This window comes from Erythrolamprus reginae, chromosome 2 (genome assembly GCF_031021105.1).
Source record: "Erythrolamprus reginae isolate rEryReg1 chromosome 2, rEryReg1.hap1, whole genome shotgun sequence".
Classification (NCBI taxonomy): Eukaryota; Metazoa; Chordata; class Lepidosauria; order Squamata; family Dipsadidae; genus Erythrolamprus; species Erythrolamprus reginae.
In genome coordinates, this window is record NC_091951.1 from 229,901,571 (window position 1) to 229,913,616 (window position 12,046).

The 12,046-nt window shown below is 47.7% G+C and overlaps 1 protein-coding gene across 6 annotated transcripts in view; it reads right to left on the bottom strand.

The window, feature by feature from the left end:
- The window catches only part of TMOD1 (tropomodulin 1), a 40,406-nt gene extending 37,205 nt beyond the window's left edge, over positions 1 to 3,201 (bottom strand). For 2 of the 6 annotated variants that reach the window (XR_011558270.1, XM_070742233.1), the window contains exon 1: positions 2,890 to 3,060. Coding sequence is in view for 2 of the 6 variants with exons in the window: in XM_070742233.1 (XP_070598334.1) it covers positions 2,890 to 3,036 (147 nt within the window). In the remaining 4 variants the exon portion in view is untranslated. Of the gene's footprint in view, positions 1 to 2,889 lie in introns of all 6 variants that reach the window. The other 4 variants (XR_011558271.1, XM_070742232.1, XM_070742231.1 and 1 more) reach the window with 4 other exon arrangements.
- Positions 3,202 to 12,046: the final 8,845 nt, after the last annotated feature.

The following is a 12,046-nucleotide window of genomic DNA, read 5'->3' on the forward strand; positions in this document are numbered from 1 at the left end:
GCCCCATGATTTCCCCGCAATTTCATCCAGGCCACCTCTTGCCTCCTTTTGAACTGCGGGGAAATCTGCGGGCGAAGCAAAAGCCAGGGCGGGAGAGAAGCGCGGGGGTGGGGAAGGAGGAGAGCCCCTCAGCGCTTCCCCTCCGCCAAGCTGCCTGCTTGTCCTCGCGCCTCGTTGCTACCTCCTGCCTTTTTCCAGGGGCCTTTGGAAGGTATCCAGGGAAGGGGGGGGATTGGGGGTGGCTGCAGCGGCTTCTCCTCCTCCTCATCGGGCTGCTAACGCCCGCCCGGCCCCTCTTGCATGCAGCTGAGGCAGGATTTGGAATGTCGGGTGTGTGTGCGTGCGGGCTCCGCATCCCCCTGCCACCCGGAACATTTAAAATAAGAAAAACCTTCGCTGGCCTCCGCAGAGAAGAAAGGAAGAGAGAGAAAGAGAGAGAGAGCAAGAGAGACATAGCAAGAGAGGCAGAGAGAGAGAGAGAGAGAGAGAGCAAGAGAGACATAGCAAGAGAGGCAGAGAGAGAGAGAGAGACAGAGAAAGAGAAAGAGAGAGAAAGAAAGAGAGCTAGCAAGAGAGAGAGAAAGAGAGACAGAGAAAAAGAAAAAGAGACAGAGAGAGAGAGAAAGAGATAGCAAGAGAGAGAGAAAGAGAGAGAAAAAGAGAGAATGAAAGAGAGATAGCAAGAGAGGCAGAGAGAGCAAGGGAGAGAGAAAGACATATAGGGAGGGAAGGAGGGAGAGAGAAAGAGAGCAAAAGAGAGAGGAAGAAAGAAAGAGGGATGGAGAAAGAGAAAGAAGGGAAGGAAGGAAGAGAGAGAAAGAGTGAGGGAGAAATAGAGCGAAATGGAGGAAGATTTTTTTTTTGTCAAAACTTTTCTTTAGCCACCCCCCCCTTTCAGTGTTCCCCAGGATTTTGAAAATGTGAATAATGTGCCGCGGCTCAAAAAAGGTTGGGAAACACTGGACTAGATGGACCATGAGGTCTTTTTCTGCCGTCAGACTTCTATGTTTCTATGTTTCTATATGCCGCCCCTCTCCATAAACTCGGGGCGGCTCACAACAATGGTGAACAAAACATAGTAACAAATCTAATATTTCGCAATCTAAATTACAGTTTTAAGTTAAAAAATCCAAAAGAACCCCAATATATAAAAAACAAGCACACAATCGAATCATACACAAAAACTACATGGGGGGGAGATGTTTCAATTCCTCCATGCCTGACGGCAAAGGTGGGTTTTAAGGAGTTTCTGAAAGGCAAGGAGGGTGGGGGCAATCCTAATCTCTGGGGGGAGCTGGTTCCAGAGGGACGGAGCCACCACAGAGAAGGCTCTTCCCTTGGGTTCCGCCAGACGACATTGTTTAGTCAACAGGACCCGGAGAAGGCCAACTCTGTGGGACCTAACCGGTCACTGGGATTCGTGCGACAGTATTTTTTAAATTTGGGAAGAATATATGCAGAATTCCCCAGTCATCAACAGGTTACTTATACCTTCAATTACCACCCACCCATCACATTCTAGCATACAGATACTCCTTGACTTAAAACCATTCACTTCGTGGTCATTCATATTTACAAAGGCACCAAACAGAGTGACTTATGACCATTTTTCACACTTAATCACCATTGCAGCATCCTCACAATCATGTGATCAAAATTTGAGGGCTTGGCAACTGGCTCATATATATGGGATCATGGGATCAACTTCAGGGCTTAATTGTAGTTGTAAGTTGAGGACTACCTCTATTAGCTAAATATATTGTTAGAAATGGATCATCTTTTAGAAGCATCCCGCGTGGTGCAGTGGTTAGAGTGCAGTATTGCAAGCTACTTCTTCTGATCACCGGCTGCCAGAAGTTTGGCAGATCTAATCTCAGTAGGCCCAAAGTTGACTCAGCCTTCCATCCTTCCAGGTTGGTAAAATGAGGACCCAGATTGTTGGGGGAAATTTGTTTACTCTCTGTAAAGCGCTTAGAGAGGGCTGTATAGCACTATGAAGCGGTATATAAGCAGGGGTGGGCTACTGGCCGGAGGGGGGGGGGGGAACGCAGTGGGGTAGCAAAAATGAAGCTCCACCCCAGAGTATCCAATTTGCACTGAAAGATGTTGAAAGAAAATGCATAAGCCACACCCACAGTGTGGTAGTAAAAATTTTGGTAGCCCTTCACTGTTTATAAGTTTAAATGCTATAATGCTATTGCTATCCTCTTGCGCTGTGCAGTACTGTACCAGCCAAAGGAATCCCAAATGTTGGCAACTTTCCTGCTTGTGCCTTGTCCTTTTAAAACAGCAGGTGCCCTGAGCTCTAGGACAAGCAAAGCTTTCTATCCTTTTCTCTCCTTCCCCATCATTACTTAACTTTTTTTTTTTTTTGGCTGGGGAGGACATTTCACCAGCTTTATCTCCAGGCTGCAAAGTCTGACCACGGAAGGCAACAACCTAACGACCACTGTCCCAAGTTCAGCCAGCTCCATGGGCGCCCACCCTCTCAGCCAGGGTAGAGAAGTAACTGCTTCCATTTTGCCCCGGGGCGACCAGTTAGAATAGAAACTTCCCGCCATGTATGTGTGTGTGGGGGGGGGGGAGTAGAAACTCCCAAAAGTTCTCCTTTTTTTTGTCATGCCCCCCCTCGCTCTGTCAGTCCCAGTTCCACCCCCCCCACCCAAAAAAACAAAACAAAACAAAATCCCAAACAGCAGCGAGAGCAGAAGCGGCGGCTATTTATAGGCGCCGCGCCTCCGCCTGTTCCCTTCGGGCGCCAGAGGAACGCTTTGGCCACATAAGGCTCGAGCGGCTGAAGCCGGGGCTCCTTGAGAAGCCGAGAAGCGGGGGTCCCCAACACCTGAGCCCCCTCAACCCTGCCCCGCTCTCAAACCGGGTATGATATACCTGTTGCCTCTGCAGGCGCTGGGCTTTGTGGAAAGAGGGCGCCCGCCGCCGGTTGCCTGACGCGTCCCCCAGCAGAGGAGCTCTTAACCTTCCGCAGAAAGCAGGCGGGGGCGACTCCCTCCCCTTCCCAGCGTTACTGTCACTCATGGGGCCGAGGACGGCGAACGGAAGGCCGACCCCCCCCTCCCCTTCCCGCCTTCAGCTAGAGCCTCGGCTGAGGGGGGCTCTTCATAGCCGGCCGTCTAAGCGTGCGGAGGAGAGGCGACAGCCAAGAGTCGCAATGATTAGACGGCCTGTTCCAGATACTCCCCCAACGACTTTAACCAGGAGCCTCGTAAAGAGGAAAGTATCTCCCTGTTAGGAACTGTCCTCACAACCGTGTCTGAGCAGGACTCGAAAGCTAATGGCATCGTGTCCTTTTGTGTTAAAATGCTCCAAAGCAGGATGAATGTTCACCTTTAAAAAAGGATCTCACATGTTTACAGGCTTTACAGTCTCATAATCGTGGAACATTGTTTGGAAATGATTTTTAGAAATACAATGAAAGGACAACTAACAACAACAGAGTTGGAAAGGACCTTTGAGGTCTTCCAATGCAACCCCTTCCTTGGGCAGCAAACCTTACACTACTTCAGACGGTTATCCAACATCTTCTTGAAAATTTCCAGTGTTGGAGCATTCATAAGTATTAATAAATATGCACCTGTACTTAGAAGAACCGTTGCACTTACCTGAACGGTCTTCTCGCTGCACTGCAAGGAGAGTCCAACATGGGTTAATCTTCAGCCAAGCTGGAAGGGACTGAGTTAAAAATTAGCATAATTTACTGGTCCAACCCCCATGCTGCCCTCTCCGGGTCAGTCTTACAATAAAACGAAGTCATAGTGATAGTAAACCAAGGAAACTTTATTAATTAACCAACTTGTAAGTAACTCAACTATGACAACTCTGAGACCCTGGGCCCAAACAGCCGGGTGGGTTTGGACTCTCCTTGCAGTGCAGCGAGAAGACCGTTCAGGTAAGTGCAACGGTTCTTCTCCACTTGCACTGCTTCGGAGAGTCCAACATGGGATATACCCAAGCTTAACTTATTAGGGGGGGAAAAGGCTGGACCAGGGGCGCAGGATCGGTGCAAACTCTCTGCAATACTCTGCGTCCAAAGGCTGCTTCCGCAGAAGCGAAAGTGTCCAATCTGTAATGTTTAATGAAGGTATTAGGCGTGACCCAAGTTGCCGCACGGCAAATATCGTCAATCGGGGCCTGTGTTGTCCATGCCGCTGAAGTGGCTGCACTCCTTGTTGAGTGCGCTGTGATGCCACTTGGTATCGGTGTAGCCCTTGATTTGTAAGCAGTGATGATGCAGGAACGAATCCAGCAACTAATCGTCTTGGGCGAAACTTTATTCCCCATAGATGCTGGAAAATATGAGACAAATAGGGCTTCTGTCTTTCTAAAGGTGTTAGTCCGTCGAATATAAAGTTTGATGGCTCGTCTGACATCCAACTTGTGCCATCTTAGTTCCAGTGGGTGGGACCCCTGGGCACAAAAGTCTGGTAGTACAATGTCCTGAGATCTGTGAAAGACCGTGTTCACCTTAGGTAGGAAGGCGGGATCTGGCCTGAGGACCACTCTGTTGGTGTGGAAGATACATAGGTCCGGCCGGACTGATAGGGCTGAGAGTTCGGAGACCCTCCTTGCTGATGTGATTGCCGTGAGGAAGGCTGTTTTTAGAGATAACAGGCGTAGCGGTATCTCCCTCAAGGGTTCGAAGGGAGGCTCCGTGAGGGCCTGTAACACCAGTGGCAGATCCCATGTGGGGAAACGGTGAATAGTAGGAGGTCTAATGTTCGCTGCTCCTCTAATAAAATCCCGAATCCAAGGGTGCTGGGAAATTGGAGTAGTGAAGTCCATTTTAAGTATAGTGGCAATAGCTGCCGTTTGCCTGCGGAGTGTATTTGGAGCTAGTCCTTTATCCAAACCTGCTTGTAAGAACTCCAGAATTTGGATCACTGATGGTGACTGAGGATCCTGATTACGACCTCTGCAGAAAGCACAGTAAGCTTTCCAGGTAGCCTGGTAAATTCGCGTTGTGGAAGGACGGCGTGCTGCCTGTATGGTGGAGATCACCTTATCCGGAACCTGTTCCTTCCTTAGTCTCTCCCCCTCAAGTGCCACACGGCAAGACTCCACCACTGGGGGTCTGGATGGCAAATTGATCCTTGTGTCAGCACCACCTTGTGATGTGGAATGCGCCAAGGGGGAGAGATTGAGAGGTCCACTAGGTCCGCAAACCAAGGGCGTCTGGGCCAATGAGGGGCCACCAGGAGAATTTCTGCCTGTTCTTGTAATAGTTTGTGTATTACCCTCGGAATTAGGCAGACTGGAGGGAATGCATACAGCAGCTCCCTTGGCCATGGGCAGGCTAGAGCATTGATCTGTTCCGCTCCAGGTGAGGGGAACCTTGAGAAGAACCTTGGTAGGTGGTTGTTGTGGCAGGTGGCGAATAGGTCCACTGCTGGAATCCCAAATCTGTGCACAATGTCTTGGAAGAGATCCGAACTCAGGCTCCACTCTGTCGGGTCGATCGTGGTCCGACTGAGCCAATCCGCCTGTATGTTGGAGGTGCCGGATATGTGCTCTGCTCGTAGAGATGCGAGGTGTTGCTCTGCCCACCTGAACAGGGACTGAGATTCTCGCATCAGGCGACCCGATTTCGTGCCGCCTTGGTGGTTGATGTGTGCCCTGGTTGCTACATTGTCTGTAAGTATCAGTACATTTCGGCCCCTCACCAGGCCTGTGAAGTGTCGTAGAGCCAGGTGGACCGCTCTGAGTTCCAAGTAATTGATGTTGCTGCATGCGAGATCCTCTGGACTCCATAATCCTTGGGCCATCCCTACCTCGGAGTGAGCTCCCCAACCCGAGAGACTCGCGTCCGTAGTTATCGTCACCTCTTGTTGCAGTAGGAACGGCGATCCTTGATGTAGCGCCGACGACTTCCACCATGGGAGTGATTTGCGTACCTCTTGTGATATTGTCACCAATCTGGAAGAGTGGCTGGTCCGGTTTTGTTGAAAGGGAATGAGAAACCACTGCAGTGGTCTGGCATGTAGTCTGGCCCAGGGAACAATGTCTATGCAGGAGATGAGAACTCCCAACAGCTGGGACAGAAAGGCCAATGTTACTGTACGGTTGCGTTGCGCTTCTGTGATCAGCGACCTGACCTTGACCTGGCGGTCTGGTGATAGGAAGACCTTGCCTTCCATGGTGTCTATGTAGGTACCTAGGTGAGGTAAGTACCTGGTCGGTATGAGATGACTCTTTTGGTAGTTGATTGAGAACCCCGCCTCTGCCAGGGTCTCCATAGTCTCTGACAGGTCGCGTTGTGCCCGGCTGTAGCTGCTGGACAGTATAATAATATCGTCCAGATACGCCATCAGTCGTAGCGAGCGTGTCCGTAGCTCTGCGGTGAGGATGTCCAATAACTTTGTAAAAGTCCTGGGAGCTGACGATAGGCCAAAAGGCATCGCCTTGTACTGGAAATGGTGGTTTTCGAAACAAAAGCGAAGGTATTTCCTGGAGTCTGGATGCACTGGGACATGGAGGTATGCCTCCTTGAGGTCTATTGACGTCAGCCAGTCCTGTTGACGTATTGCGGATAGTATAGTCCTTAGAGAGTGCATTTTGAACCTTCGGTATTTTATGTATAAGTTCAACTGCTTCAGGTTGAGGATGAGGCGGCAACCCCCTGAGGCTTTTGGTACTATAAACACTATGGAATAGTACCCCTGTTTCTCCTGGTGTGGAGGAACCTTCTCGATGGCTCTGATCTGAAATAGATGATGAATTTCTTGGTAAAGGAGGTTGCGCTTGTGATTGTTGGAGAGAACCGGACACTCCAGAAATCTGTTTGGCGGATGCAGGGTGAACTCCAGGGCGAGTCCTTGAGTTATGGTATTTATGGCCCAAGTGTCGGTGGACATAGATGCCCAGGAGGCGGTGAAGTGCTGCAGCCGCCCCCCTATGGGAACTGACTTGGCAGAGTCATTTGTTCCTTCTAAAGCCTCCTCTGTTGGAACCTCTATAGTTCCTCCTTGATTGTTGGAACTGTCTGTTCCTATCCCCAAATCCACCTCTGTCCCCTCTGTAGGACAGTTGAGAGTAGGACCCCTGGGTATAAGATCTTCCAGCCTGGGGTGCAGAGGGGGAAGATTCGGCCCGAAAGGGCTGGCGCCTAGAATATGGGGCAGTGCGTCTTTCCTGCCTTCTGTAAGATCTAGGCATGACTTTTTTCTTGTCCTTGTCTTCCACAAGGACCTTGTCCAGAGATTCTCCAAACAATTTTGACCCATCAAATGGGGCCGAGGCAAGACGTCCCTTGGACTTGGCGTCAGCTTGCCAAGTCCGGAGCCAGAGTAAGCGTCGGGATGACTGGTTTGCTGCTAGGGCTCGTGAGGAGAAACGAGATGCAGACAGGGTGGCATCCGCCGAGAATTCTGCCGCGGCTAGTAGCTTGTTAAGGTCTTGCCTTAAGCGACCCTCCTCAGGTCCCAGCTTAGAGAGCATTTCTTGGAGCCAAAGGACCGAAGCTCTGTTAAAAAATGAGGCTGCCGAAGCTGCTTTGAGGGCCCATGCCGACATCTGGTGAGCTTTTTTGTTAATTGCCTCTGCCTTCCGGTCTTCCGGTTTTAGGCCATCTGCCACCTCGGAAGGAACTAATGCGTTAGATACTAGAGCTGCAATCGGAGCATCTACCGTTGGAAATTCAAGTAACTTTTCCAATTCTGGTTCAAATGCATAAAATTTACGCTCAGAAGCTGTTGGGCCTAGAGCAGCTGCTGGGTATTGCCAAGGCCTCTGTACATTGTCCAAAAAGATCTTAGGGGCTGGTATAAGGTCAGCATCCCTTTGGATCTCCGTGAGTACCCTCGAGGCTGGAGGAGGGGCTGATGCAGAATCTGTGGGCTTTTCAGGGGTGCCCAAGGCCACAGTCATCTTTGCTTTATTAAGCAGTACGCGAAAGATAGCGGGTCTAAAGAGGCCTGTATATGTTGGTGGCTCCGGGGGTGCTCCCTCATCCTCAGATAGGCCATCATCTGGTTCTGAGCCCTGCCCTCTGAATGCAGGATCTTCTAGGAAGGAGTCATGAGCAGGGGATGGGGGAGCCGGTGCTGCCCAGATATTCCTTTGCAGGGAAGGAGGAGGTGTAGGATTTAGTGGGGCAGGAGGTGCAGTTGCTTGTTGCACTCCCGTTACTATGCCATGTGAATATGCTGAAGCAATCATATCCTGCAAGGCTGGTGGCAGGCGCTGCCAGGTATCTGGGGATGATCTGAGCCCCGCAGCTGTTGGGGTGAATGTGGCAGTAGGCAATGGTGGGGGCGGCATGTGCCATGCAGGCGAGACAGAGGATGGCCTGGTAACCTCAGGTCTTATAGGGTCTGCCACCTGGGATGGGCCCCCGAACCTATCTGGGGACCAGTCCCTGTCTGTTGCCAAACCACTTCCTTCTGGGAGTCTTGGAGGAGTCCCAATTATCACACCCCCACTCTGACCTGGTACCGATGAGACAGTGATATTGCATTGTTTCTGAGCCTCAAGTTGCTCCTCCAATGCTTTAATTCGACGCTCGGCCTCTCTTAATCCAGATGATGACTGAGAGGTTTTTGACTTTGCCTTTGAGGAGTGTGTTTTCTCCTTGGCTTTTGTGGCTGAGGGCTCTGCTGTCCCCTGCTGTGGAAGATCAGCCATTGGGGATTTAATTGCAAGCCTCCGTAACGAGAGAATGGAGGAAAAAAAGGCCCTTTCTTTGTTATAACCAGTATTACCGAGCGAAAAATGGCCACCGCAATTGTTTTTCCTGTGGAACAGGAAATCCGGTCTCTTCCTGCCCTTCTAGGAACCCGGCCGGAAGTCGGTTGATCCAAAATGGCGGCTCCCTGTGTGCCGCGCCATCTTGTAATGGCCCTTCCCTTATGTAGCCGACTCAGGCGGCAAAGGGGAATAATCGGTTTAAAACCGATCTCGGGCGGCGTTTTTGGGCGGGAATTTCCAATCGCTCGCTCTGGCCCAGCATAGTAAGAAAAAACGCCTCGCCCTGAGGTATGGCCGCGCAGGCCGGGGACCTCTGCCGGTGTCGTTCTGTGGCGGGAGATTTGAATCTCCTCCTGCTGCAAGGAACGGTATGGCCTCGCAGGCCAGGGACCTTCATCACCGGTAACCTCCAGCCTTGGGAGCTGTCCCCACGCAGGGGACGAGCTCCGAACTGGGAAAGGCGAATTGGGGCCATACTCCACAGAGCAGGGGCCCAATCACACGAGGTGTGTTGCTCCATAAATCTGGAATAGAAACAGAAAGGAGAAAAATCCATTAAGTACAGTTAGTACATTTATTTCAAACAGTTATACAGAGAAATATACAATTAATAACAATAAGAAAAACAATTAAAAACTACCCCTAGACTCAAAGAGTCCTAGGAGGAAAAACTCATGTGTCCCTACACTATGACTGAGTTTTTTAGACTGACCCGGAGAGGGCAGCATGGGGGTTGGACCAGTAAATTATGCTAATTTTTAACTCAGTCCCTTCCAGCTTGGCTGAAGATTAACCCATGTTGGACTCTCCGAAGCAGTGCAAGTGGAGAATGGCAATCTAACCTCAGATAGTCAGCCAATGATTTTAACAGGAGCCTTGTAAAGGGGAAAGTATTGTATCTCCCTATTAGGAACCGTCCTCACAACCGTGTCTGAGCATTGCTTGAAGGCTAATGTCATCCTACATTTTGTGTTAATACACTCCAAAACAGGATGAATGTTCACCTTAAAAAAGAATATCGTAGGTTTATGTGCTTTAGTCTCATTTTGGAAATGCAATGAAAGGACAATACAAAATATTAATAAATATGCACCTGTATCTAAATCGGCTAGTACTGGCTAGCATGGAGTTTTCAGTATCCCCCAGTATACAAAGCCAATAACAGCTGCAAGAACTTCATATTCTGTTTGATGGGTCAAAAGCACAAATTATTATTTTTTTAAAAAAAAACATGTTAAAAAGGTTTGTATATATCCCATTGGATCTCAAAGGGCTCATGTTCAATTTAGCAAATGAATTCTGTGCCTAGTCTACATATGATGCCGTTATGATACAGAATTTGCCTTTAGTTAGCATATGAGTATTAACAGATATTGCAGAAATCAGTGTGTCATGCAGTAACCTGTGTTGCATGTATATGTGTATGGGTAAATGATATTGTTAAGAATAGAATTATCACAACAGTAATGAAAGTTATGGATATATATAACAGGCTGCTTGCACACACATATATACATACACACAAACACTTTTGGTCTGCATTTAAATAATAGTGGAAGAAAACATACAATGTGTTAACATGTCCATAATCAGATTAACAATCAAGTGCATTTGTGGCATGCCTAGATTTAGTGACACACGTCGTTTGGCGGGCCGCAGGGGAAGAGCCTTCTCTGTGGCGGCTCCGGCCCTCTGGAACCAACTCCCCCCGGAGATTAGAATTGCCCCCACCTTCCCTGTCTTTGGTAAACTACTAAAGACTCATTTATACCACCAGGCATGGGGGAGTTGAGATATTCCTTCCCCCTAGGCCATTTATTTATTTATTTATTATTTGGATTTGTAGGCCATTACAAATTATGCATGGTATGCCTGAGTGTATGTTTGGTTTTATAATAAGGGTTTTTAGTTGTTTTATTATTGGATTGTCACATGCTGTTTTTATCATTGTTGTTAGCCGCCCGTCTACGGAGAGGGGCAGCATACAAATCCAATTATTATTATTATTATTATTATTATTATTATTATTATTAATAATAATTCAAGATACACCTGTAGGAAAATCTACAGACGGAAGATTTTGATTAAGAAAATCAATGTATTATTATTAATAAACTGGTTTGCTGCAACCAATGCAATTAACTGAATTGCACGAGCTACAGTAAATAAAAGTTTAATTTATTGAAAAGTTGGGAAAAGTATTTCTAACCAACAGGCCAACGTCAGGCCAAATTTTTAATTTGAAGCAAAACATATGCTTCCCATCAGCACTTTATGTGCCCAGATCCTATGCTCTCAAGGTTATAATCTTTGCAGGCTGGTGACGATAAAAGGGCAGGCGTTTTAAAAAGTGCTAGGATTTCTTAGATGCTCATGGGCTTTTTGAAATAAAATAAATTATTCATGGTGCTTAAGCCACATTGTTTTGCATACTTTTCTCTTTACTTGGAGCAAAAATAGTTATTTTCAATTGGGGCCTTCTGCCAATGACATATAAATAGGTGGAACATTTTTTTCCTTGCCGTGTCTCCACAAGATTTTAATTTATAGCAGATTAGTTTAAATTGTCCATAATTAACAGTGGTAAAGTAGTATTTTATCCCCTTATTCTGAGACCAATTAAATGTAACCTTGAAGTGTGCAAAATCTGTTAGACTTTATCAGCTATTATCTTGCAGCAGGTTAGAAGCAACCTATTTAATGTTACTATAATTTTCTACTTAAGTCATCCTAAAGTTGGTCAACAGTGGGGAATGGCATTTAAAAATATGTTATGTTCTGCATCCATTGTAAAGACTGCCCAGGTGACAGTCATATGCGCAGTGGTTGAATGATACTAGAAAGCACCATAAATCTTTAGTGAGGAGGTTTAAGATTGTCTAAGATTAAATTTTAATACTGTAGTTTCTACCGACCTCAGCTGTGTGTAACTTTGAATCATTTTTAATTTCTGTTGACTCCCAGGCAAGCCCTGCCATTGTCTGCTTCCCAGGTTTGTGAGAGGGGGACTGGCCCAAGGTCACCCAGCTCACTTGGGGCCAAGATAAGTCTAGAATTCAAGTGTTCCCATTTGTAACCTGATGCCTTAATTGCTACCTCAGACTGCTGGACTTGCCTTGATGCTTTGAAGCAACATTCCATCATGCGACAATATAACCCCAACAATTTTAACAGGAGCCTTGCAAAGAGGAAAATATCGTCCTCACAACCGTGTCTGAGCATTACTTGAAGGCTAATGTCACCCTACCTTTTGTGTTAATACACTCCAAAATGTTCTCCTTAAAAAAGGATCTCACAGGTTTGTGTGCTTTACGGTCTCATTTTGAAAATGCAATGAAAGGACAAT